Genomic DNA, 27,896 nt, shown 5'->3' with positions numbered 1-27,896 from the left:
CAGGCTCACCAAAACTGGACAATAGAAGATTGGAAAAACATTGCCTGGTCTGATGAGTCTGGATTTCTGCTGCAACATTCAGATGGTAGGGTCAGAATTTGGTGTAAACAACATGAAAGCATGGATCCATCCTGCCTTGTATCAGCAGTTCAAGCTGGTGCTGGTGTAATGGTGTGGGGGATATTTTCTTGGCACACTTTGGACCCCTTAGTACCAACTGAGCATGGTTTAAACACCACAGCCTACCTGAGTATTGTTGCTGACCGTGTATCTATCTTTATTTGTGTATGTGTAACCTATAGTGTATGTTTTTTATATATATTTTTAGTTTTAGGATCTTGAAAAGGTTTTGATGTTTGTGTTTTTGGCTCCAGTCTGTTTAATAATTAGGTATAAACCTAATACAAACTGTCATCTGTTGCAACAGACTACACCTTGAAACTGAATCAGATGTGGTCATAAATGCGCACATGACTTCTAATTTGTGAGAAATAAAAGTGATTAATCCACACATCTACCACAACACATTTTACCAAAAGCAATCTGCAGCATTTAATTGAAATAAAACAAGTTGAAGTCATGTACATTGAAAAACATCCTTTTAATAGGTCCGTGCCACACACTAGTGAAAAATAAAGCTCCTACAAAAGAATGATACTTTTATTCCACAATATCTTAAATAAAGTAACTTCAAGTACTCTTGACTTGGGTACAAAAAAATCTAGCTGCCTCCATCAGGCCACAACACACAGCAAGGTTCAACACAGTGGTTACAAATGGCCTTAGGTCCTCTGTATTGTGGCAGATTACGAGGAAATGCATCATGGAAGCATAACTGAATGCTTGTTGTTCCTTTTTTTTTCTCTCCTGCTATGGTGAGGAATGATTTCTGTATCACTGTCCAACTTTGGAGGCCTTGTTGGATTGAAATCATATTAAAAAATAATGTTGTCATAAGAATGAAAACTAAAAACAATAACATCCCCTACATGCCCCTGTTGGAAGGGTAGGCACTACCAAGATTAAGGATACCACAGTGTTTGCAGAGGATATGTATATACTGTACAAACAATATTTATGATAATGTTTTCATCACGTTCACTAAAATAGAATGCTACAATCATTCTAAGGCATAAACAATATCTTAATATTCTTAAACAATTTTTACACATCGTTCCAAACAAGACATAATATTGACATTAATAAACAGTATATACACATGAATCACCATTGTCTGACTGTTCCTCTGCTGTTCCTGTAAATAAATGCAGTTTTACAGTTTGGACAAATGAATACAGTCCTCTGATGCCCCAAAGCACTGAACAGTGTAAACAGTTTTTTTTTCTTGGCTTTGTTTGATATTTGGGAGAAAAATTATAACACAAAGACACATTCCTTTTTTTTTTAAATTCAAAGCAGTTCAGCTGATTCTTCCTTTTCATAGAAAATGAAGTGGACCTTGATTCATAAATAATTATTACAAAATTAAATACATTCACTATAATACGATTAAATAACAAAAGACTATTTACAAGTAGTGGAAAGTATTCTAGCGCAGACACATCAGTGACAGTTGAGGATTAATTCAGTGCAGTGTTCTGAGACAGGGAATGGTATTGCACTACGACACCCCATTTCTCTGGGACTCTTTGGGGCTTTTATCCCTGTTGTAATAAAATCCAGCGCACCTCATGTAACGACATTTTTTTCTCAAGGTGACGTCTCGTCTTAAGCACAACGTGGGCTCCTTATTAAGGATCTGACTTCTTCTTCTTCCATCCAGCAAAGCCACATTCTCATCAGAAAATAAAAACAAAAGTAAAACCTGGTGCTCCGATATGAAAAGTTGAATGGGTTTATGGGGAGAATCTGAACACTCGTTTAGTTTGTTTGTTTCAGAAGCTCAGTCCAGCGCTTCTCAAAGAACTTCCTCATGTTATGACCAGCTCGACCAATGTCTGAATTGTCTTCATTGAATTTTTCGCAGTTATCAAAGACCAAGTTGACATCAATGATGAAAGTCTCCAGGTTTTGATACCTGAAATTAAAACAAAACAAAGTCTTACATTCAGAAAGTACAGCTTACATCACACACTGAGGTGTAACTAAAACTTATTTTCTGAAAAACGCTCCTCTGACTTTAAATTCTGTGCAAACACCCCGAGGACTTTCCAGTAGAAAAAAATAACAAACAGAAGTGATGGGAACTTACTGGCTGCTCACAAGCTTCTCACGTATGGTGGAGAAGTCCATCGGTTTCTTGATGACCTTCTTGTAGCCGGGGACCGATTTCAGGTTGACGGGTGTGAGAAAAGGCCATGCATCCTGATGCCGCTCCAACTCAGCAAGGAGTATCCTTTTGAACACACAGACACACACAAATATACACACCATATGGTTAGACACAGGAAAAGCTGTGGGTATCACACTGAGAAACTGTCTGTCACTGAGAAGTTTATGATTTCTTCTTAATTTAAAGTGGCTATAATCAATATTTTTATATTAACAATGGATCAAATTCATGTCGTTCATAGAAACAAACCCACAGATTTGGTTTTATGTCCTCAAACTTTATTGTTGTGTACATCATCTGCTCAGCACCAAACAACAGCCAGACAGTTAGTGACTAGCTAGTGAACATTGTGGAGCATTTTGCAGCCCCCTTGATACAACTGCTGGTCCCCCACTGGCACCTAGATGGCAAAAACAACTGAAAGCTGATATCACTGTCTTTAAGAGGCAGTGGCATGCTAATTTTTTAAGGTACTACCTTGTGAAATTGGTTAACCTAAGGCATCCAGCTGTGCCAACCATGCCGGCATGGGTTGTAGGGAAGGGGGCTAAATAGCGCTCCAAATTTAGGCTACATTTTGGCCAGGGAACAACTGGCATGGCCATTTTTAAAGGCCTCCCTTGAACTCTCAGCTCAAGATATCTGAATGAAAATGGGTTCTGTGGGTAACCACGAGTCTTCCCCAAACTTGAGAGGAAATGTTTCCAGTAAATGTTTTGTTCCTTACAATTAATGTATAATTAATTTACTGTCGAAAAATGAATCATCTAACATATATCACATTAAAACAGGATTATTGTGGAACTCAAAATGTTAAGTGTATCAGTGTCAGTCTAGCAAATCAGATAATTATTAAAATTAACTCTTAAATATGAAGCCCAAGTATATCAGTATGCAATTCCTTAACTCTCTATTTTGACACTATTTTCACCTAGCCTATATACAAAGACAGCATGAATGAATTCCCAAAGTGTATTTATGGCTTTTAGTTTTAGTATGCCACCCCAAACATTCTAATTGGCCTCATCTAGCCACCCCATGATGAATTGAGCTTAAGAGCCAGATGCTTCCCTCAGGAGCTGGTAGAGACAAAAAACAGAGCTAAAGGCAAGTAAATGTTCAATTTATATTTATCGAGAGGACAGAAACACAACCTTTAATGGATGATAATGTTGCTCCGTGTCTACTTGATGTGTAAATAGATCAATATATCGATTTAATGGGTGATAATAATGTCAGTGCTGTGTTTGCAGCTAGTTTCTGGGTAAAGAGAAATAGTTAAGGGCAGTTTTATTTGTTTTATTTGATGTAAGGGCTTTAATAATGTCTGTTTTAGAAGCTAATACCAACAAACACAAGCTGAAAATGAGCCAGGCTCATAGCTGACTTTGTGCATGAACTTTTAATCTTAGCAGAAAAGGCAAGGTTTGTCACAAGAAGACCTTAAATTTCAGGATTAAACCACAAAAGAATCTTCACTAATAAAGATAAAACACAACAGCTCCCTGCAACCTGTTGATATAGTCCTACAGTACAGATGGCAGCTACTGTACAACTGTTTAGAAGAGGGAGATAAATAAATGAAGGATTCAACAGAGAGACAAGTATGAACAAACCAGGGGCACATACCTGCATAATCCCAGGTCCCTGTTGTTGTCTCTAGCTGTCTTGGCTCGCTTCACACACGCAGGGCTCTCCTGATTGGCTGCTGGCGGAGCAGGTGAGCTCTCCTCTGTTTTCCTCTTCCTGCTGGTGTCTTTAGCTCCTTTCTTGGGCGTGCTGCTGGCGCTGGCCGGGTCGTCCTCGGATAGTTCCCCGTTACCTGCCTGCTTCCCGTTCTTCTTCCCCTCTCCACCTTTCTTACTGCTTGCTCCGCTGGATGCTACTGGTTTGCTTGGAGGTTTTTTGTTTTTGGGGGATGGACCACTTGCCTGCACAAAAGTAAACAATGCAATCTTTAAAGTCTGGTGCAATTAAAACTAATACACTAAGACACTCATATAGTGTCCACTTAGAACCATTTATCTACATTTATTTAGCCTTTTCTAAACTATTAGTTTGTTTTGTCACACCACCAACAAAGTATGTACATCTTAAAGCAAGTTAGATTTAAGATTTTTTAAGACTTTTTTAAATGCCATTCAGGATGAATTTTAAGACCAATTTTACAATAACCAAACTTGAAGAAAAAAAACATGAACCGATATCAATTACTTGGGGTTAGAGACAATTATACCCAAATGTTTTATCATTTTTAATACTTTTGAAAGATTGATTTTAGACATTTCAATACCAATTAAGGCTTTATTTTCAAAATAATAAATTCAGTTGCTTTCAGACTTGTTAATGATCCCTGACTAATATTGTTTATTTTATTTTCCGACCACTACATAACATACTACTACATAAAATATTCTGTTAAGCTTGAAATAAAATCAGTTTCTCAGAATTTTGAGAATATGTATTGTAGAGTTTTATTGTCACTTGACGGGATAAATGCCAAATCCTTGCTGCAGACAATAAAAGTTGAGAGGAAACGTAATAAAACAGGAAAAGTGTAATTCTTGCAGTTGTTTTCAAGGCTGTGGACCTTTGTTGTAATTCATTTTCCTCTCGCCTTTCTATGGTCAAGGCACAAAAGGCCCCAAAAAAGAAATCTTTGAGGATGAGACTGGTTGGATTTTAAGTGAGTACTTGTGCAAAATGTCATACATCGATAGAGTTAAATACCAACACTGGTAAATGCTGCATGCATGGTGTGGACATTTCCCTAAACTCCTAATTCACAGGTGAATTTGTGAATCAAAAGGAATACATGCACAAATACATACTTGGGATTCACTCCGCAAGTGATCCACTGACGTGAGATGAAAATGCATTAGAAATGTCTCTGATACCTTGGATATGCAGGCTGGGCAGTACCAGTCTCCCTCTGGGATACTGGTGATCTTGGGTTTGTGACAGTAAGTGTGGCAGCCTTTGTCACAGCCATCACACAGCAGGAGGAGGTCCTCGTTATCTCCCTTCCTGCACATCTGACAGTACTAGAAAAAAAATACAAAAAACCAAGTGTGTCCATTAAAGAAGTATTTCACTGCTGGAAAGATGGTCCTTTCATAAAAACTGGACTGTCTGTGCAGTAGAGAGATGCAAATACTTTAGAGACTGCTGCTACATGACCAGAGAAAACAGAAAAAAGGCTGTTGCATTCGCTTTTCTCTAGAGATAGAAAACCTACAACTATTCAGAATTCACTGTGCCACACCAGACTGATTTACGCTCCTTCTGGTGGGTGACATATCACCAGCTTGTCCATTTGACACAGGAAAAAATATGGTGGCCAACTGGCAACAAACGATCTCGCCATTACAGCTAATCGGTTAGCTAAAATTTGTTTCTGAAAACATTTCAGGTGAGAAATAGGCAACGCAGAAACAGAATCTTAGTCCATATCTTTTTTAGCACTGCTTAGTTTTACTGCTTGATCTCAGTTTTTGTGAAACAGTATAGCACCCACTTTCTGACACAGATTCTCATATTACAGCCAAACAGTGCACTAAAGTATGTTCCTGGGAGTGGGGGTAGGCGTTCTCTCTTGATATATGCCTCTATACTCTGTGTCCATGGTGGTGGGCATATGAAAATGTGAAAGTACAATCTGTTGTTTGAGCAATGGCCCTAGAGCCAACTAAAATCCATAAGATGACGTGTTTTGCATCATCCTGCAGATTTTCGCAGGGCTACGGGATGAGCAGGGAGTTCTGGGAGCTGGTACGATGGGGGGAAGTTTAGCACAGCTCATTTACACACACTACCCACATTTATATTTTACAAAGCTGGTTGAAATTTGGCAAAGCAAACGCTTCCTGAATAGCATTGGTTTTTAATTGGTGGGGTGGAAATATTCTGCTCACCACTTTCATGATGGACCTCTCCCAGGCGATTGACTTCTGCAGTTGCTGAATACACATGGCCAACTGGGCAGCACTTCGCACTTCAGTCAGGGCCTTCCTCCACACCTTCATACCGTGGGCCACCTCCTCCTCACCACTAAGAAAACACAAAGAGGAATGATGAGAAAGAGAAATGCACACATGTACGTGAATACGTGGGCATATTTACACACGCGCAAAGCAGTAAACTGCATCAGTTGAACCAGCCGCTGACAAGACAGCAGATCATAAAGAGAGCTCCAGCTGTGCATAGACAGGCATTAGGATTTTGGGGGGTGTGGGGCGCTGAGGAGAGGTATACACCAATTTTGTTATGTTGAGGGGAAGTTCATGCAGAAAGAGTGAAAACCTGTGAGAGTGTAAACTGTATAGTGGGAGATGTGAGTATGTCCATAACCAAGGTTACTGATGCACAACACCATGCAGAAAAAATAAGCCAGTAAACCAGTAACAGTATGCCTATACTGGAAATGAAACTGATTGTAGCCCCCCCCCGCCTCACCCAAGAAACTGCACAAAACCAAAGAATAAACAAAAATGCAACAAGCCACCACAAAACTCTGCTGTGAAAGCAGCAAAGACCCTCACTGTTTGAGTAGTATGGGAAACATAAAGCACACACAGAGAGAGGAAAGGGTCTTAGTGGGAGAGTGGGGAGCTTTGGTTGGAGAAATGACCTACCCTTCCCTGTCAGCACTAGTGGATGGGGCGGGGGCAGGGACAGTGACCGTACCCACATTATCCAGCCTGATCTGAATGGTGGTACCTAAGGGACTCCTCAGGTACCTTCTCTCGATGTTGCGCTCCAGATCGGCCAGACGTGTCACTGCTATGTCCAGCGGGTTGTCCGGGTGACGCATCACCCCGCCCTTCTCCCCCCGCTCCTCTGGATGCTCCTTGGAATCCTTGGAGTCCTTGGTGTCCTTCTCTCCCGCATTAGATGCTGGCGTTGACTTGGTGGGGGGCTTGTGCTCGTAGTACACCAGGTCCTCCCGCTCAGATTGAGGGTCTGGAAATGTCCAGCCCTAGAAGAGGAAATCAGCTGTTCAGTCTTTTGCACTCTGATCACACTCCACGTGTTGAAACATATTTTTCAAGCCCAGTTAAGACCAAAGATTCACAGTGAGATAAAACCGTTTTAGAACACTGCCCAGAGAAGTTGCAGCAGTGTGAAGTGGCCGGGCATCAGCTCGACTCAAGCTGGCTGATGGTGTCGCCTGCGGCTCAGCTTGTGGAGTCACCAGCGGCTGGTTTTATAAGGTAAGGCTTGGTCACCTGTTTCAACAGCCAATCTGCTTGTAGCAAAGTCTGCTGGCCAAGTCAGTTACAAACTGTCTGTAGACAATGTGTTTGCTTGCTGTAGCATAACCACCCTCACTCCCTGCCGAGCCCAAGACAGTATCGTTTACATCCCCGCAGCTGTTGACAGGTATGTTGGTCTCTATCCTCACAATGTGTTGATGTATTGCCACTGCTGCTCGCTGTATGTGCCCATGTCACACACACATATTCATTGACTGATTGATCGGCGCTGACTATTTAAATATATATGGTGGTGTATTAATTATGAATACTGTCCATCCGAAGCTCAGATCATTTTGAGATAGATTTGTCTGAATATAATTTGTGTGAGGAGATCAACAATCCATGTGTAAATGTGTCGTCTGTAAATATAAAACAACTTCCACACAAAAAAATTTGTGAAGTCACACACAAATAAAAACTGAGTTCACAAATATCTGTTCAAAAGTTGTAAATGTCAGGAAGATATTCACAAAAGCTTTTCATCTATTTGTAATTCAATTAAATGTATTCACCGATATTTTTTTATTATTATTTGCAGATCCCTTTTATATTTGCAAAATAGCTTTCTGAGAAATACAGAGAGTTGTTGCTATGAACACGACGATGCACTGGTGAAATCAAGCGCGTTTTCAGGAGGTTGCAAACTGACGCATTGCAAGTAGGTGCAACTTTCAAATCGTCTTATTAAAAATCTTTGCTGTGAACTGGGCTTTACTCTACTAACAAATTTTGCCGGGGGGTATTTGTGCTCTTGTGTTTTACCTTGACCTGCAGGCTGGCTGCGGTGACCTTCCTCTCCAGCTCCTCGACCTGCTGCAGCACGGCAATGTCCATCTCCATCGCCTGCTCCTCAACACACCAGCCCCGCACAGACTCCACACTGACCTGGCTCTCCTCCAGCTCATGCAGCTCGATCATGGCCACTGGTTGGACAACATAAGATTTATCAGTCAGCGAATACACATGCAAACACACACACACACCGACGCAGGTAAACACACGAACCATGTAGCCAAACATCCACAGATACTCATGTAGCTCAGTCATAAATAATACAGTGTCTGCAGTGATCAGGGATCATTGAAGACATGCTTCTAAGTTTGAACATCAGCACACCAAATCTCTACTAAATATAATCTACTTTCTGCATACACATATGTACAATTATTATGTGCTCAGAAGAAGTGTTGATGTACTTACCGTCTCTGTGTTTGGTGCAGACCTGGGGGATGATCTCTGTGTATTTCTGTATCTGCCTCTGGAGGCCCTTCTCTCTCACGCCTCGGCTGTGGAGAGCACTGACTAAAGCCCTCAGCTCCTCAATGTCAGACACCCGCCACCACCCTGTCAGCATCTCTGAGACAAGGAGCACAAACATGCACATAAGCTACAAGACACTGAAAACACATCACTGTAAAAAGCTGCTTCATTCAGCTATGTTATACCCAAATGAAATTGCGTACAGCAGAGCAGAACGTTCCCTAACCCAATTATCTTGAATTATTCAGGCAAGTGAAATCTTTTCAGGCAGGTGAATTCTTTTCAGTTAAAAAATGGAAGTTGATTATGGCCCCTGCTTTAATTTGTCTCAGCGCTTTTTTGCTACTCACCCTCTGGAATTGGCCGAGGTGTGGCGTGGTCTAGGGATTTGGGCATCTCCAGAGCAGGAGAGGGCATAGATGAGGTTTTTTCAATGCGAGGTAAAGGAGATTCACTCTTGCTGGAGACGCTTGCTGCTGTGTTACCCTCCAGAGAGTGACCTTGCATGGGGTTGGGGCTGGGGCTGTTGCACAGAGGCAGGCTGGGACTTATCACGCCACAAGGCCAGCTTCCGAAAGAAACTCCTAGCAATGAAGTGCCTGACTTCACCTGGGGAGGAAAGAGGTAAAAACAAAAGGGTGAGGGAGGTGGAGGAGAACAAAATGGAGAGTCACGAGTTAGGTGATCTGGTAAAAAAATAACTGAGCAGAACACAGCTATCTCTGCTTGTGTGGCCCAGCAGTCTCACCTGCAGGGCTGATAGTGGGTAGCTGAGGAGGCCAGCTGGGTGGTGCGGGCTGGCAGAGGCTGAGGCAGCAGACGGGGTGAGAGGCAGGGCAGGGGACTGAGGTGGGGATCTGGGCCTGGCTGGGGTGGAGGACGCCTGGGGAGATGCACGGGCCGCTCCTGGAGGAGTTGTCGTGATCGAAGAGAGGTCACAGGGGTTACGAGGAAGCAGACTGAACCAGTGTCCGCTCCTTTCTGTCAGGACTCTGAGGAGCTGGTCGTTGGCTTGAAATGAGAGGTACGGAGAAGGAGCAGGGGATGAGGTTGGAGGAGTGTTCCCTGGGCTTTCACGTGGAGCTGGCAGGCACGGGACAGATAAAGAAGTTGAGGCCGGGGGAGGGATGTTTGTAGTGTCATTAGTGGTCACCATGGAGGGGGTGGTTGCTACTGCTGGCTCGGAGGTATTGTGAGTGGGGGAGGATGATGTAACTGTGGTTGAGGCATTAGGGGTGCCCACTGGGCTGCCGTTTTGTCTCACATGGGGACTCCCCTTGTCCTCCGCCATCACATTTTCTTTGTCAAGGTTCTTGTTGATGTCCCGGAATGTGCACAGTTTGGATACGCAGCCTGGCTGCTGGTAGAAGAGGACCGGGGAGTTTTTCTTCCCCTCGTGCTCCTTCTCCACCTCTTTCTCTTGCTCCAAGCCTTGTGTTCGAATGCTCTGCCCATCAAGATTGGTCGGTTTCTCCTTCTGCAACTCTATCTCCTGGGGTTCCTCTTTGACCTTGACCTCCTCTGCTGCTCTCCGCCTCCTCTGTCGCTCCTCCTCCAGTTCCTCGGGAGCTGAAATGAGAGAGCATACTGTTATGTCACTGGAAAAACAACTACTGTGGTTGATATTACAACTGAAAGCTTATTATTCATAAGAGTTTTCTTTCCTCTTTTTTTTAGGCGCACAATAAAACTGCATAAAATCAAGATAGTGAAAAAAAAGAAAAGTGTCAGGAGAGGTCAAGAAGCCAAAGACTTACACAATGGACCTCCTCTCAACTTAAGAAAGTTGAAAATCTTACAAAAATTTTTTTTTGCAATAAATAAAGATTGTTTGTCGAGATAATATGACCATAAATCAAACAGGGATAAAACGTGGAATAATATAAAGTTAATGTACAAGAAACTTTTATGAAACTTCATAGCTCGCTGATGAGCCCCAGTGACTTAACATTTTTTTTACCACTAAAATTAATATGTTGTGTTACATTATCATAGTTCGCAGGTGCAATCTCAAATTAGTCATAGAGAATTAAGATAAAGTTAAACATCATCAGCATATTTCACACTGCCAAAAACAGCTGAAGCGGCAGCTCAACTGATTTATTTACAACATGTCTTCCTTCCTCTTCCTGCAGCATCAAATCTGATGATTTTTGTTTTCCAAACTGAGTGTGCATAAAATGTGCTGTGCAATCAGATGAGCAAACTGATGCGTCCCAACATAAGAATTCATCAAGCTCAGTGTGTGTTGCATCGTAAGTACCTTCTCCACTCTCCATGGCTTCGATAAAGACCCCTCCACAGTGGGGAAGAACCCAGTACCGACGGCGGTAACGGTCCTGGCCGTACATCATGGAGCGCAGAGAATGGGATATTTCAAACAGCTTTCTTCTGGTCTGATGATGTTGCTGCAATGATACAAAACACACTCTGTGATTTCTAGACATTTTACCTTTGATACACAGACCTTCAGGACAAGAGACACGCATGCTTCCTCATGTCCTTTTGCAATCACTGTGATATATTGAGCATTACATGCTATGCTAATGAGGTAATTTATTAAGCTAATTACTGCCTTCATTAGCAAATAGCCCTATGTCAGTGTACATGTTCATACAATGTGCAAAACACATGGTTGTTCACAATACACACTGTTTATCTGTTTATTAAAGCATTTAAAGATTGCAGCTAATTTATAGCAATGTAGACTCAAGTCCAATTCATGTGACTTGAGTGGCCCTAGTTTGTGCCGTGTGTCCCGCACAGTTGGCGCTAGTTGGCCAAGCCAGCATGTTCAATCGGCTTTGGAGACAGTGGACTCCTTTTTTTGAATGAAATCACTTTGACTGGCAGTTCAGCTAACTGCACGAGAGGAGAAATGGAAGTGAGGAAAGCAAACAAACGGCTTAAGTCAAGAGGGCGTGAGATTGAAACAAACTTGTTAAATTAGGGAAGTTTACACTTTTTAGTCACTGGGCTCTTTAGCAGAAATGGTTTGTAAATGTTTGTATAATTGTTCATTAGCACACTGTATACCATAAAACTTCAATTAAAAGCCAACTCCCAATTAAACGCCCAGTCCCTTTTATTAGCCCGGTGTGGCTACACATTTTGACAAATAAACACCGTCTCAGTTAGACACCTGGTCTGGTTACCAAGCAGTTTTTTTTGTTAGAGAAAACCAGGTTGAATGAGTGAATGAATGAATGCCTTTATTGTCATTGCATGTTCACATACAATACATACATAAAATTACCCTGTATGTTATTCATATATCTTTAGTCTGTAAGGGTCCTAAGATCGAAAAAATCAAAAAAGTTTTTCACAAAAATTAATCCAAGTTGTGAGTATTATTTTAATCTGTATCGCTGTAATCTTTGAGTGCCGTAACTCTTTCTCTCTGATGCACTGTCTGTCTGTGGAGCTTGATCAAATGAATGATTCATACTTGATATGTTATCTGAAGGCTAATTATTATACAAGTAATATCCATACTGGTTTAAAGACACAATTTGATTCTATTTCCCATCTCTGCTGAGCAACAGTTTGTGTAAAAGGAATTAAAGGCCTGTCCCAGATACAGTTGTGCGGGCTATTAATTAAAGTTTTACAGTATATCCTTTGTTCTTTAAACATCAGGTTGTGCTGTAAATGTGCCAACTAGCCTCTCGAATCTGTCCTGTTGGTCTCCCAGTTTGCCTTTTTAATGAGAAATACAGACTACCGCCACCGTCTGCATGCTGATGTGGTTGGTGAGTGTTGCTTGTTACAAAGAAAATAGTTCCTACACGCAACTGTTCACAACAAGATCTGTAGATTATCTTGAGTAACCAGGTCATGATTTCTGGAAAGACAAATTGCTGTTTAGTTTTTCAAATGTATTGAGCGCCATCTAGTTCCGTTATGTTCGAGAGAAGGCAGACATCTCTACGGCCGATATCTCCAACACTCTGTAACTCACACCAAAACAATCTGAATTGATAAATAGCACTACAGGTAAGAGGGAAAATATGTATTTTTGATTCTGGGGTGAACTGTCCCTTTAACTTAGTTACATAATTTGTACATTTTAAAGAAGAGCCTACCTTGGCCAACTTCTCTATCTGCTTTTCCAGCTCCTCCAGACTGGTGGCCTGGTCGACTTCATCCTGACGGGACAAAACAAACACAGTAAATATCTGTGAGCAACCTTCCATGGTCCGTTTCTATAATGGATCCACAGATTGATCAATTGTTTTATACCTCATCATATGTATCCACTTTTCTAACCTTCTTCAATTCTTCTTCCTCCTCATCATCCTCCTCATCCGCCTGGTCATCACTGTCATCATCATCGTCGTCCTCATCATCGCTGTCTGCAGCCAGTTTTCTCTTGTTTTTGGCGGCAGAGGACGGAGTGCCGACAGACTGGTTCTCCTCCACACCCATACTGGCCTCCCTCTTTCCAGTGCGCTTGGCATAAATGGTCCTCAACCTGCACAAATACAAGCACAGGCTCAGCATGACAGTGTGCAGGTAATTAAAGTGTTGTTTTTTGTTTTAAGATTTAAAAAAACTTACTTCTTCAGTTTTCCCTCCATAATGATCTTGTCCTTCCTCATGTTTGCCATCTGATCCAGGCTCTTGTCGATCTCACTAGAAGAGGAAATGCAGTCAAGTCAGTTACAGCTGTGACTGTGCCTCCATGTTTTTGGTATTCTCAGAGAGTAGTAACAAATATATTGAGCAAAAGATAAAAGCTGAGGGAGGCTGGCAACTATCTACAGCCAAAGTAAAATGTTTAATAAGCTGGTATCCCGGAGCACAAATTAATACTTACATAATTTCCTTATAATCAAAAAGACTCTACTGCAAATTACTGCTCCCTACTGCAGCTTTATTAAGCGTTTTCCACTGCATCAATAAAGCATAACATCACTGGCTAATGAATAACTCTACTGTTAAGCAATCTAAAAGCACATACAGTACACAGTAGAGGAATATATTTAGGATATATATTAAATTTATATTCTTTCAGGGAGTGGTTGGTGTCGGATTTCCAATTTTATTTTTGTACTCATGTGAATCCAGAGATAGAGGAAGTATTGTGGACCACTTTATAACCATCAAACGATGTGATACTGACACAGAGTACATCAAATAAACAAGTACAGTGCTGAATCTCACTTCTATAGTCTCAGCTGCTTCTCCTACCTGATAACAGCTTTGCTGCAGGCCAGCTCATTAGCCAGGAAGCCCAGGATTGAGGCCTTCTGGGCAGGTGTGTGGGCCTGGAAGGCCTTGGTCTTCAGACTAAGGGCCAGAGGGGCCAGTTCTGTATTGGCACAATGGGCCCCCATGTACATCTGTAGCACCTCAGACACATTATCCCTGTTGATGCCAACGTTGGTCAGGTGGTCCCCCAGCATGGTTTTTGTCTGACGGAGAAGGAGAAGATGATGAGTGAGTTAAGCTGATGAACACAAAGCTTCAGAAACACTGATAATTATATCAAAATATCAAAAGTAACAGGAATCACTTTGAAGAAAGGTCCCTTTCAAAGTAAAGTAATGACCGGTGGATTAGCCTTTAAGAAATATTTTAAAATGTGTAAGTGCTTTAGTAGGTGCAAGGTCATCATACAACATATCAAGGTCAAAAATCAGAGGGGTGTCAATGACATTTTGGGTGAAAATTAGTTATATATATCAAATTAAAGCTCCAAATACATTATCATTCAAAAACCAAAAGACTCAACACTGCTCACACTGAACTACTGGGGCCAAAAAGAGTGTTAAGTGCACTTACTTGAAAGTATTTTTTCAATATATCTCAACATATTGGTTGATTACGAAGGTTTATAATATTAAAAATTCTGATAAAATACGGTCATTTTTTGTTTTTGGATGTCCTGTAAAGTTGGTCAAACCTATGACCGCTCTGGTACTCACTCCTTGATATTATGATGGATACTTTAGTTGTAAGCAGTGCATCATATTCACTCAGTTTATCATACGTTTGGTGTGTAAACCAATACATAACAATACTAATAAACTTAATGTATTATAACGCTGTAACACCCTCAGGTGTAATCCTCAAGCTGGCTCTGCTGGCTCAAAATCATACACCAGTTCAGTTATACAATACACAACTTAATGAACTTTGAACTAGCTCACCTTTTGACCAGGTGGCAAACCCGGATCACAGACTGCCAGAGCGAGCAGTTTGACCAGAAGGTCTTGGACCTGGCCCATGCTGTCCCCGACGTTGAGCAAGCCCTCCTGCAGCATGCCCAGGGTTGGCACGTCCGCATTCAGATCGAGCCCCAAAACCTTCCCGAAGCCTCGCAGGAACTGCATCAGCATCAGGCAGTCAGACACGGCGCGTCCTGGCAGGATGAGTCCAGGAATGCGGGAGAACTCAGGGAGAGGCTGCACAAAGGAAAGTGGGTAAAGTTGTAGGATGGTTAGCCGCATTCATTACTGTTGTGTGTGTTATTGAGAAAGAAATACATTAAATCCAATTTGGACTAGAGACAATTATGGTTTTAAAAGCTATGGGAAAATGGGAAAAACGCTGTCATTATAGCTCACATCTGCTGACTGTTATCAAGATGGTGCTTTCCAATTTATTGTGATGACTGCTTATTTTCTACAGTATGCAGTGCTCTTCTTTCACCACTTGAGGGCACACACCACCACACATAAACATGCTCACTACCATGTGGTCTTATTGTAAGTGGTGACCATCGAGGAAATGTTTAAGTGACTATCTAATAATAATTATTTAAATAAAAAATTAATTCTAATAATAATAGCTGACAGGAATTTTGTGAGTGTGCCGCCCTCCTGCTCTAAGTCAATGTATTTAGCTGCACTTAAATGAGAATAACTGACAGTTACAGTACATCAAAGTGTGCATGGACTGAAATTTGATTTATTTTTGCTTAATGCCCTCAGCACTGACCGGCTGAGCTACTATCTTAACTACCTTGTGATCAGACAGACACATGTCTTCATTTGGCTTCTTCAGTTCCCTCGCTATCTCCAGCTCCAGCCTCCGTTGCTCCAGTTTACGCTCTTTGTTCAGGCGCTTCTCATCCCTTTTCTCCTGCCGCAAGCGCTCACGCTCCTGGAGAGTCCAAAATTCAAGAGAGCATTAAGGAAGCAAAGTGTGCGTGTGCATTTGTGTATATGCATGTGTGTGCGTGCGTGTGTGAGTGTGTGTGAAAACAGACAAGAAGGTTTACTTGACTTTGCTGAGCAGTATTAGAATTCAGCCTAATGCTGCTGTGCATTCAAAAGAAAAGTGCTTGAGGGCCAGAATCTTTTGACTTGGTAAGTGTGTAGAAAAAAAATGAATGGAGGGGAAGAGCGCACAGAAAGGAGAGAAAGCGGGAATCCATCCAGGGAATAATGACTTAGGCTCTTTTAGTGGAGTGGACTCTGTGTGTGTGTGTGTGTGTGTGTGTGTGTGTGTGTGTGTGTGTGCGTGCGTGTATGTCTGCATTTATTTGTGTGCATATGGGCTACCTCTGCTTTCTTGCGAGCCTCAACAGCCTTCATCAGCATTACATGTTGCCTCCTCCTCTCCCTCTCCTAGAGTGGCAAAAACACAGGCACATTAACAAGCACACACTGCACATACAGCACTCAAGGTCGACTAAATTTAGTATGCATTAATGTAAAATTGTGATGCGCTGAATTCAATAGAGGCACCATACTTGAACAAACACAAAACGATGCTTCACATGTATACACTTTCACATGTATGGTGGAAGCATAAAGTGAAGAGTACAGTAATACGATGACAACCAAAAAGCGACACAAAGATGCGATACAAAGTAGATGTGATGACAGGCTCAAAAAAGAGAAGCAGCTGGAATCGGTGGCGGCGCCTCTAAACTAAAGCTGACACAACAAAAGCAACAAAATGCTGGTTGCCAGAAGTCCTCTGACATGCCACATTGGCATGATCAAAACAATAAATTCTATTACATGAGTCAATGCTAATGGTTTTTTTGACACGTCATTCTCATAATATTTGGTGAGGGGACGGCAAATAGGAGTGGATGGTAAAGACTAGCAACAAACAGAGCAGTTCCACTTCAGTGGTTTTGGCAGCGTAAGTATTAGCACAGTATGCGACTGCTGAGGATGAGACATCTATGTTGTTCTTTGGTGCATGATACACAGTCTGCTGCAAAAGGGCACAGGAATCACCAGTGACTGACTATCATTTTATTTGATCTCTTTAGGTTTCCCGCTCCTCCGTATCAGGCTGTCACTCCCTCTGTGATCCACCAGAAAGACACAATTGCCACTATTAGGGCTTGCCAAGGACATTTCCAGCACACAGTGACTAAAATGGGCTCTTTGTGAGGATTGTTTTGTCACTGTGATAAACAAAACAGGCTAGATGCCAAGCACTCTGCTACAATATTTCAATGTCCTTATTGGTTTGATTTATCTACAAATGGAAAAAAACTTCAAAAAGGACACATTCAGAAAGGACAGCCTCAGCTTTTTTCGGGCTTTCTAATTCATCAAAAACATCAAATGTGTTCAGGGATATTATGATAACAGGCTACGGTAAAATTTAAAAGCAATGCAACTGCATGCGACAACCGTAAACACCAGGATTATATCATGTATCTCAATTTGCTCCCCTTCATCGTGCTCCGAGTGAAGGTACAAGGGGTTAATGCAACAATCGGCTCAGAGTCCACTGTGAAACAGATAGGCAGACCTTTAGATTCAGCTGTGACTGTGTATGAGTGAGAAGGGCTACAAGCAGGACAGCCAGGCCAAAATAAAATGCTATGCAGAGCCATGTTTGTCCCTGTGGTGGAATTGATTACATGTTTGTTCTACACTCGATCAGGTTTGTTTTGAAGCAAAGGTTGTGCTGTAACCCTCGACAAACTGAGGGGGAAGTATCTCCACCATAAAGACAAAATGACTCTCAGTAGCTGTTTTCATTCTTTGTGCAGAGTACAGGAACAGTGAATGACAGAGAGGCTGGGATGGGGCAGGTTAAAGTCCAGCACTCTGTGGACTGCAGAACAGATGCACGGACGAACAGACACGAGCTCAATGTCTGGGCCGAAATCGTCAAGCACTCATGGGTAACACAGGCTACTCCAATACAACAGTTAGACAATGTATGTGATGGATGGAAACTCCTCGAGTGCACTTTGAGACAGTGAGTGTGGATTGGCTAGCAGTCTTTGCAATGCATTCTGAGTAGAAGGGGGGGGAATGGGGGGGAGGGGGACAGAAGCTGCCTGGCCACCGTGACAGGGTCAGTTGTCCCTCAGGACGAGCAGATGGAGGCAGCATACTGACACTTTTTTTTTTTTTTTCTCTTTTGTTGGTTTTGCTGGAAAGCCATGCAGAAGAATGTAGTATGACAGCAGCCAGTGCTACACTTAATGCATTGCTATGACAACCATAACACAACCAGTTACACGATGCAGGTGTTAGATGTACAAAAATAAACATACCCATACCATATCTAGTCTATGCCTCTCCAACTCCTGGCAGAGAGAGTTGGCAAAATATTATGGAACAGAAATAATATCCAATACCAAAAAGCATGGCGTTTAATATAGAGAAATACTCATTTTATAGATGTTTGGCTATTAAGCACATTTATATATATAATCATACATGCCTTGTACTTAAATACACACGCTCACACACTCGCACGTTCACACACACACACACGCTTGTCACATTCCAAAAAGTTTGAGGTAAATGGTTTTATTTCAGCAGTGACTATTACATTCAAGAGGCAGAGCAAGTTGTAGTGGATGCCTACCTGGTGTTTGAGAATCTCCGCCTGCTGTCTCCTCAACTCTTTCTCCTTGAAGGCAAGAAAGAGAAGATGAAGGAAAAATCAATATGCTTCCATTGTCCCAATACTGATGGAATTTCAGCACATTTCAAAGGGCCGCTGTAATTTTATTGCCCCACATCGCACTACATGCGAAATAATCTAACTCGTGTGATCAAAAACCACTCCACGCCACACATGTATGAATATTTACACCTGTTTAAATTCAAATCATAAACATACCTTTATCCGTTTTTCAGCCTCCAATATTTTGGCATTGGCGGCTTCCTCCTTCTTTTTCCGTTTGGCCTATGAATAAAGATTAAGGTCAAGTTTCACCGACATATATCAATCAGTCTTGGGTGAGGGCTTTGCTGCACTTTAACTGATTGTTTGCAGTTTTCTGGTTTGAGCAAGATTTTACGCCTCTGAATGCCAGTCAAATTTGTAAAACACAGCGAATGAATAATGTATCTCTTTAACACCTAATTGTGAAAATGTTGAAGCCTCCCGTTAAGAGTGGCTTGTCAACCGTGTCAACTCAAAATTGATTTAGTCCTGCTAAAACACTTTGAAGCTCCTACAGTATAATTGTGTGCGCCTGCATGTGTGTGTGTGTGCGCATGCATCTTTGCATGTGTGTGCGGAAAACAGCACCTTTTTTTTTCTCCCTCGACCCACTTATGCTAAACTGTTACTGTTGTCTGAAGAAAAAAAGACTTTTCTGTCCAATTTAAATAAGGTCTGAAGAGGCAGCAACAGCCATTTTAATATTCAACAGCCGTCAACCAAGACCAATTTAGCATTAGTTCCATGTGGAATTATGCCTAAGAAGACGCAACTCCCACCAATGCATGCTGCTGTTCAGTAATGAGCTTTAGGAAGATTAAAACACTATAGACTGAGGGGCTGTAGCTATCCAGGAATGTTCTGCTTAATCAGAGGTGCTGTTGGATCAGATTCTGTACCTCCAAAATTTGCTGCGCCCTGAGTTCCTTCTCCATCCGAATCTGCTGAATACGCTTGATCTTCTCCTGTAAAAAAAAAAGCCCATAATCTCTTAATATTTTCGAAATTGGAAAACATCCTCAGATAAAATCATTTTCTAACCACTCTATTCCAAATAACAACAATAAGTTTAGCACTAGAAGTAATGATGGTGATTGAAAAAAGCTTTAAAGCATCACAAAATAACCATTCAGCATTTCCTGCGGTGCGCACGGGGACTACGTGTGTCAGGACACTTAGATAAGGAGAAAGGGAGAAAAAAAAAAGATTTGTCAGCACACACTTAAAGCGCACCCACCTGCTGCTTGAGGATCTTGATCTGCTCCTTCTGCTTCCTCCTCTCCTCCGCTGCCATGATAGCTGCAAGATTCAAGTTCAATGTTACATTAGCGTCTACAAAAATGACCTACAAAGCTGGGCTACCGGCTGTATTCATCTCGGAGAGAATAACAGTTGTCGAGCTTTATTTATTCAGGAGGTCTCAGTGAGATCAAGATGTATTTTACACGAGAGGCCAAGAAATTCGGAGAACTAGATTGCGACGAAGATGAGTCAGTCATGCAAAACAACAACAAAAACACACAGACACACTCATTAAAACAATGACAAACATTATCAGGAATAACAGCATGTAAAATTCGAAGTCCCTCAGAGGCACGAGAACTTCCGAGAAGTGAGGTGCATATTAGAAACCGGAAAGTTTAACAAGCCATAAGCCTACAGTCACAATCAGAACACAGACAGAGTGACTTATTCAAATGTATTGGTGCATTACAAATTTCAAAATATGTATGAAATGTCTGGTTCTGAGTTTCAATGAGGTCAAGCAAACAGTCTCGAGATTTTGATTTGATTTTTTTGCTGTAACATCGTGTATAGGAATTAAATTGTATAATGTTTGAAACCAGCAGCATGGAAGCAATAAAGATTAGAGCAGAGAGAAGATTGAAGCTTATGCTTTACAGTGATGGAAATAAATATGAACATACACACGAACAAAGACTGTATAATCAGCATCCATGTCGCCAAAGGCCCTGCTCATCTTCATACTTTATGAAGAGGTTCCAAGTGACCGACTGACCAACAAAAAAAACAAAACACCAGCATGGCACTTAGCTCCTGTTTACAACTCACACACACAAAACACATATGTTTACCTTGCTGTTTCCGAGCTTCTTTGGCTGCACGCGCCAGTGCCTGCTTTTCCAGTTTTCTCATCAGTTTCATCTGGGCAGCCTGTCGGGCTATTTCTGCACAGAGCGAGAAGAAAGGCATTGTCAGTGAGAAGTTTCAGGAGACTGTAGCCTGACCTAACACATTTGACTGAGATACTTGTCATTTTTTCCCTGTAAGAATTGACATACATTTTTATATTTCCCTGTTGACATTAGAGAATACTAAAATGTACATGATTAAAATATTTTTATGAGGGTGGAACTGACCACCAGAAGTTTCTGGTTGCATAACAAATGTTTTTACCTTGTAATAACAGTATCTGCAGTTATGTTATGATCAAAACCACACCCAGCGACATCAAAAAAGAAAACTGCTAATTTATCTTAAAAAATATCTGTATTACTACACATGAACAGTGTAGGAAGGTAAGTTACATTTACGGCATTACGTAATTATATCATAAAATATATATCATGTAAAATAACTGTAACTGTAATCTGTTAGTTAGTGAAAAAAACATGTATATAACTAAAAAAAGCTCATATTATACAACATTCATTCTGTGGCTTAGTATCTGTTTGCCGTGGAGGGATGCGTTCTCACGGGTCACCAAAGCTGTTGGGACAAATCTGACTGCAAGACCGTCATGGGTAGGATGGCTTAAGAGCTGTCTCTACGTCCAGACAGGCTCCAGTCATTAGGCAGCACGCCCTCAAATTTTGAGCCGTGTTTTTGATTGGCTGTCTTGCTTGATTTTGCACCGCCTTTCCTCGGCCAATCAAATCAATGCGCATTTCTAAGCGACTGGAGTCTGCCATGCCTGCGACCATTCGACCATGCTGAGCTGGATGACCATGGCTTTGCTTGTGCAACAGTATTTTCTGTATGACATCAGAAAAGGGCTCTGACATTACTCTGCTGTGTGAAGCTACCAGCGGTGAAAATACAGTCAGCATTGAACTGCCTGGTTTTAGGACTTCTCAGCTTTATTGCCCAGTTTAAAACATTTGACACGTAATCAAAAATAAATTAAATATAATAAGGTACATTACTTTGATGAAGTAATTAAAAACATTCCTTATTACAGTAACAGGTTAGCTAGTAATCCTTAACCTGTTACATTTCACAGTAACCTTGCCAACACTGCATATGAAGCATGACATTAAAAAAGTGACATCCATATGATAAAAAAATATTTAAAACTGAAACCCCTTCCTTAACCTCCGCTACCTGTATAATGGCTGCTTGATTAATGGACACACACTCATGACAAATATATTTCATGGCTCATTTCCCATGCTCACCTTGAGCCTCCAGTTTGCGCAGCAGCTTGACCTCACTGGGACTGGGGCCCTCAGGCACCAGCGGATCGCCCACATTAGGAGGCCGTCCCTTCCTCCGTCGGGAACCTTTGCCACCTTCAGTCGCTGACTGGCGGTCTGAACTAGGGGGGCGACCCCTGCGACCTTCCATCGCCAAAATACGAGGAATTACCTCCTCTTCCTTCAAGAGGCTCCACTGTAAACCCTGGAGCGAGAGAAACGTGGTGATGGAGAGATTGGGAAGGGTGCGGAGAGGTGAGACAGTGAACGACACGTTGATGTACATTCATGTGACTAAGGAACAATTTGATTTTTAGCTAGCTGGACTAATCTGGGTGTGTTCTACAGCTGTGAAAATAATATGCATTTTATATATCATATTCTCTATAATGAACAATAATGCGTTAAATAGATTTTTAATAGTCATTTACTGATCTGTCTTCCTCTGGCCCCTCAGCACTGTGTGGATTTTCTCTATTCTGCTTCCTATTATACACACATCCATTTTCAAATTTATCTCTGTGTATCACAGACACATAACATGGCATATATCACTGGTCACCTGTGGAAGTAATGTCAGCTGATTATTACATTTATCCATGCACAGTGAGAGGTCTAAGAACTAGGACTACTGAGGCTTTTGGTTGATTCCTATTCATGCCCTGACAGTGACTGCTGCATGAAGCTTTGCCTGCCGCTAGATGAAAAGATGAACAGGGATCACGAAGAGAGAGAGATAGAGAGAGAGAGATGAAAGGCAAGTCACCTGGGGTCCTTCTCTGGCTTCATAGAAGTCACCAACCCTTATCTTTGCACTGAAGCTAAAATTATCGCGCGTGATGCCATTTATTCCATTTCTGGATAGATACTACAGAAGAGAAAATAATAATGGCGTTGGTTTAGGCAGAAAAAAAAAATTGTGAAATTAGCGACATTGAAAAGCAACTGGGAAGCACTAGATTGGAGGGAGTCTAAGATTACAGTGTGCATCTGTGCAGTGCTACTAATCATTATAAAAGCCAGGGGGACAAAAAAAGAGCAAAAGCTCTCAGGAGAGAAAAACGGTTCTGACCTTGGGGTGCACAATTCAGGCCCTTTCTTATTTATCTGTGGCCATGCTAGGCTTTTTACTGCCTACTGACTGACGAGCAGTGAGTGAATGTTACTGAGTACACATTTTTCTCTTTGCACACTCAAAGGCAGTTCTGACGATTAGCGTAGTTGAGCTTTTGATGAAGTAAAGACAGAAGATTATAGACTATAATATGCCGTGCAAATGGGGCCAAAGCTGTGCATCCCAACACTAACCATTAATCACTTTTTTTAGGGGAAGGAGAGGTGAAAAAAGTGGCACAAGAAGTGAATCTAAGAATATCATCTCACACTATTAGGGTCACAGAAAGCAGGGTGGGGTGGGGGTTGAGTGCAGCTGGAGCAATAGCATAGATAATACACAACAAAGCCAGATACACAAGCATTTGTTTGAGAAATGTGGATGAGCAGTGTTGCAAGTATTAGCAAAATATCCAAATTGTAAACCATGCCACCCGCAGTGATTCCCGCTTTAATCCCCAACTGCTCATCTGTATGCCTCAAAACATTTACTTCTATATCACAAATGTAGACTAAACTGCAGCGCTGTGAGGTCGAGGTACCTTCATCACATCTGGATACTGTCTTAGTTTCTTGCCACATGGGGCGTAGTAGGCCACCTCACCCTGCGGCCGCCCAGCCACTGATTTGATTCTCGTTTCTCTCCGCCACCTGGGTTTTTAAGAATGAAACAATATCACGGTTGTTCAGAAAAATGGTGTGTGTGTCGTACATTTGTGTGAGCAAGCACAGAGGTGAGCGCTCTGAAGTGAACCGTTTTATAAGAGCTTCCTCTCTCTCTGCCTCTTGTACATACCCCAACTCCAGAGGTATCATCAACTCCTTCTCATCCATCACCCTCTTCCTCTTCCCTAAGCCTGTGGAGAGACAGAGTTCAACCGTCAGTCTGACAGCACATCCTACAGAACGACTGGAAACCTCACACACGTACAGTTGCAGCAGTCAAAGCCCCTGAACTCACCAGTAATCATACCTGGCAGGTACATGTGTATGTGCACTGGCCTTTCAGAACTGCATTTACCATGTGACCACAGAGTTAAATATACTGAACAAAAATTTTAACACTTCTGTTTTTGCTCCCATTTTTTACAGGTTTAAGTTAAATATCTAAGACTTTTTTCATGTACTCAACAGATATATTTCTCTCAAATTTTGGTCACAAATTTGTTAGTGAGCACCTCTTCCAGGATCATTTATCCACCTGACAGGTGTAGGGTATCAAGATGCTGATTAAACAGCATAATTATGAAACAAGTGTGCCTCGGGATGGTCACAATAAAAGACTGCTCTAAAATGTGCAGTTACATCACACAACACAATGTCGCAAGTTTTAGTGAGCGTGCATTGGCATGCTGACTGCGAATGAATGCTGACGACACGTAACCACACCAGCCCAGGACCTCCACATCCAGTGCCTTCACCCAGATCGTCTGAGATCAGCCGCCCGATTAGGTGATACAATAACTGGTTTGCACAACTGAAGAATTTCTGCACAAACTGTCAAAAAGTGTCTAAGGGAAGTTCATCTGTATACTTATTGTCCTCACCACGGTCTTGACCTTAAAGCAGTTTGTTGTTGTAACCAACGTGTGTGGTTGTGAGGCTGGTTGGACGTCTGCCAAATTCAGGGAAACAACACTGAAGACGGTTTATGGTGGTGAAATGAACATTAAGCTCACAGGCAACAGTTGACTGCAGGAATGTCTCTGGTGGACATTCCTGCAGTCATCATGCCAATGGCATGCTCCGTCAAAAACCTGGGACATCTGTGGTATTTGTTGTGTAACCAAACTGCTCATTTTAGAGTGGCCTTATTGTGACCATTGCAAACCACACCTGTGTAGTTATGATGCTGTTTAATCAGTGTCTTGATATGCCACACCTGTCAGATGGATGGAATACCCTTGCAAAATTCGGCCATGACATTTGAGAGAAATATATCTACTGAGTGCAGGACAAAAGTCTTAGCTCTTTAAATTAAACCTGTGAAAAATGGGAGCAAAAACAAAGTGTTGCGCTTAGATTTTTGTTCAGTGTAGATACTAGGGCTGACCTGACTGCTTTGATTGTTGCCATGGTAATAGATGTCCAATTCAGTATACTAATTTTTCTATAAGATTACCAACTATACCAAACCAACATAATTCATCATGCATTAATACTGACTATTATTAGCTATTCACAGACGAGGATATTTAAACTTAGTGATAGGCCTAGTTTTGAAACTCCAACAGTTTAACCACCCGTGACACACTTACAGATGTGCTAACAAGATGTCGAAAAAGTCAAGCATCTGGAATAGTTTCAAAATTCAGAGAAAACCCCCCAAAAATTTGACTGACAGATGCCAAAGTAAAGTGACATATCACATATCTACAACCAGCTTTGCAGATCATCTGAAAACTGAAAGTAACAGCTTAGCCGTCTCATCAAGTTTTGTTTTTATAGCTATTGTGAGTAATGTCACTGTAACCTGCATCCAAACAAAGTGGCTAACTGTTATGTTATCTTAGATGCATCGACTGAAAACTCATGTTTCATAAAATGCCCTCTTGTCTCTCATTAATCCCCCATCAAAGCTTCGATTAATTGTTAATATTTCTTACTTCAGTGCCCCAAAACTGATATTTGGGACAGCCATAACATATACACACTTCTTTGGGTTGCCATACTGAAATCATAAAACTAAAATGCAAAGCCCAGTATACATGAACACATGCGTGAATTAATATCAAATGGCACTGTCTGATAAACAGTGTCCATTTAAGGCCGGCATGAGAGAAAATAAATCACTTACAGTAGGGGAAAGACTGGAATTTCTGCTTGGATTATTTCTGGCAAGCTACACACATGCCTTATTTTCTCTGATCTGGGTAACCTCTCCGCATTGAAAGGAGGCGGAAGTTAACCTTGTTGCTGTGCCAAACAAGTTGTCAGGGCTCTTAGGCATGCCCCTACAGGACCTGAGAGCTCCGGTTAGTCCATGACAACCAACTGCCTTCTTCCTGCCTCCCTAAAAGTAACAATCCCTTTTCACAGTCATCCGAGGATGATGGACTGTTCTTTTATTCAACTGCAGAGGCCTTTCTTTGGCAAACCAAGCAACAAAACAAGGCCTCCGCTGTACACTAAAGCGTATTTGTGTGGTACTGTATATGCCTGTGTGATGATATTAAACATCTGCTATTCACAATAAGAAAGTGAAAAGACGAGATTAGCAGCAAAGGTCACATTTAAACATTTACCCAATTTTTTTTTAGCATTTTATTTCTTTGTAAAATCTCTCATGTTTTTTTTTCTTCTGCTGCACATTGCAATCAAGTCTTCATTTAAAAACCTTTCTTCTAATATGGGACCTACATCCCTCATTTTACACTTTCTGCATGCCGATATTTCGAACACATTACCTAATGGAGAGGCTAAGCTGTAGGAGGAAGAGCCTGGAGAGCTGTGATAGGCCAAGGCACTGGAGCTGGTGACAATGGTGGGAGTCTTGATGACCTGTAGGTTGAGAGGGGAGCAGCTGGTGGCGGTGTGATTGGTTGAGGTGTTCAGTAGTTCTGGGCCTTTGGTTAGCCTGCGGGGAGTCATCTCCTTCTTAGATGATCCAGACGGCAGCAGCTTTAACTCCTTCACTTTCTTCCCAGAGGTGTCGCTGTCTGAGTTGCTGTCGGACTCTGAAATGGGAGTCCGGGACACAAAGTGGGTAAGGATCGAGAAAGTTATTTTTCAGGCAAAAATACACAACTTTGCTTCTAAGTTGTGAGGATTTGCTGCTTTCCGTTGTCTTATGTGATAGTTAAAGATAAACTATGCAGGATTTTCCTAAAAAAATGTATAGACTCACACAGAAGGAATCCCTCTCAATCATTGCTTAGGACCCACTAGAAGCGTGTGGCAGTGTATTTTTCGGCAGAGACTCAGCCATCTGCCTGTATTTTCTTATTTTCTGTGTTCAGGACGTTTATGGGCGTGTACCCCCACACCATTCAGGTAAGGTCGGAGATTTTTAAAAAGGAAGCGACCAGGTGCCATATCAGAGTCAGCAGGTATCCAAGAGACACATTGCAAAAATAGCTCGGTGAAACACCAAACTAGGGATGAGTTTTATTTTCACTTTTGCTGGCAAGTGTGTTTACAAACAGTAACTGAGAATCCTGCATAGTATACCTTTTACTGTTACATTTTTAGGTTTTAGGATGGACATATCAAGCGATTCAATGACATCGCCTTGGACTCTGTCAAATTGTGATGGCCACTTTTCATTATTTTGACATTTTATAGATGGGATGATTGACCAATTGAGAAAATAATCAAAAGAGTAATTGAAACATAAAATTAGCCCTGATTTAAGGGGACCTATTATGCTTTTTCTTATTTTCTGTTATACATATAATGTTTTAATGTTGGATGTTCTTAATAAACGTGGCTAAATGTTACAACAATAAGGTAAAAGTATGTAGAAGTAATCCCTGTGAGCAACAACCTCCGGCTTCAGACCCCTCTGAATACTGTTTCCAAAGTTGCCTTTTACTTTCGAGACATGATGATGTCATCTTGCGACAGATTTCTTTACTTAGTTATCTGCTCCAGGCATGCTACTGCACGTGTTTACATTATGTAGCCTAGACTGCTACATGTAGCTGCGTG

The 27,896-nt window shown here is 41.6% G+C and overlaps 1 protein-coding gene across 12 annotated transcripts in view; it reads right to left on the bottom strand.

The window, feature by feature from the left end:
* Positions 1-584: 584 nt before the first annotated feature.
* baz2ba (bromodomain adjacent to zinc finger domain, 2Ba) overlaps positions 585-27,896 on the bottom strand; it is an 80,237-nt gene continuing 52,925 nt past the window's right edge. The window contains exons 10-38 of one of the 12 annotated variants that reach the window (XM_050045495.1): positions 26,654-26,923; positions 24,043-24,103; positions 23,789-23,897; positions 22,900-23,001; positions 22,116-22,338; positions 20,793-20,885; positions 19,934-19,995; positions 19,596-19,661; positions 18,871-18,936; positions 18,613-18,657; positions 18,296-18,328; positions 16,323-16,388; positions 15,781-15,921; positions 14,967-15,221; positions 14,005-14,228; positions 13,372-13,446; positions 13,054-13,285; positions 12,897-12,959; positions 11,075-11,219; positions 9,560-10,380; positions 9,162-9,420; positions 8,752-8,907; positions 8,314-8,474; positions 6,928-7,271; positions 6,208-6,343; positions 5,191-5,337; positions 3,923-4,224; positions 2,213-2,356; positions 585-2,038 (exon numbers count right to left, since the gene is read on the bottom strand). In XM_050045495.1, coding sequence (XP_049901452.1) covers positions 1,882-2,038; positions 2,213-2,356; positions 3,923-4,224; positions 5,191-5,337; positions 6,208-6,343; positions 6,928-7,271; positions 8,314-8,474; positions 8,752-8,907; positions 9,162-9,420; positions 9,560-10,380; positions 11,075-11,219; positions 12,897-12,959; positions 13,054-13,285; positions 13,372-13,446; positions 14,005-14,228; positions 14,967-15,221; positions 15,781-15,921; positions 16,323-16,388; positions 18,296-18,328; positions 18,613-18,657; positions 18,871-18,936; positions 19,596-19,661; positions 19,934-19,995; positions 20,793-20,885; positions 22,116-22,338; positions 22,900-23,001; positions 23,789-23,897; positions 24,043-24,103; positions 26,654-26,923 — 4,958 coding nt within the window. In that variant the 3' untranslated portion in view covers positions 585-1,881. The remainder of the gene's footprint in view (positions 2,039-2,212; positions 2,357-3,922; positions 4,225-5,190; positions 5,338-6,207; positions 6,344-6,927; positions 7,272-8,313; positions 8,475-8,751; positions 8,908-9,161; positions 9,421-9,559; positions 10,381-11,074; positions 11,220-12,896; positions 12,960-13,053; positions 13,286-13,371; positions 13,447-14,004; positions 14,229-14,966; positions 15,222-15,780; positions 15,922-16,322; positions 16,389-18,295; positions 18,329-18,612; positions 18,658-18,870; positions 18,937-19,595; positions 19,662-19,933; positions 19,996-20,792; positions 20,886-22,115; positions 22,339-22,899; positions 23,002-23,788; positions 23,898-24,042; positions 24,104-26,653; positions 26,924-27,896) is intronic. The other 11 variants (XM_050045857.1, XM_050045664.1, XM_050045578.1 and 8 more) reach the window with 11 other exon arrangements.

Source organism: Epinephelus moara, chromosome 1, assembly GCF_006386435.1.
Source record: "Epinephelus moara isolate mb chromosome 1, YSFRI_EMoa_1.0, whole genome shotgun sequence".
Lineage (NCBI taxonomy): Eukaryota > Metazoa > Chordata > Actinopteri > Perciformes > Serranidae > Epinephelus > Epinephelus moara.
The sequence above is the reverse complement of the archived record's forward strand: the minus strand, read 5'-3'. Positions and strand labels throughout refer to the sequence as shown.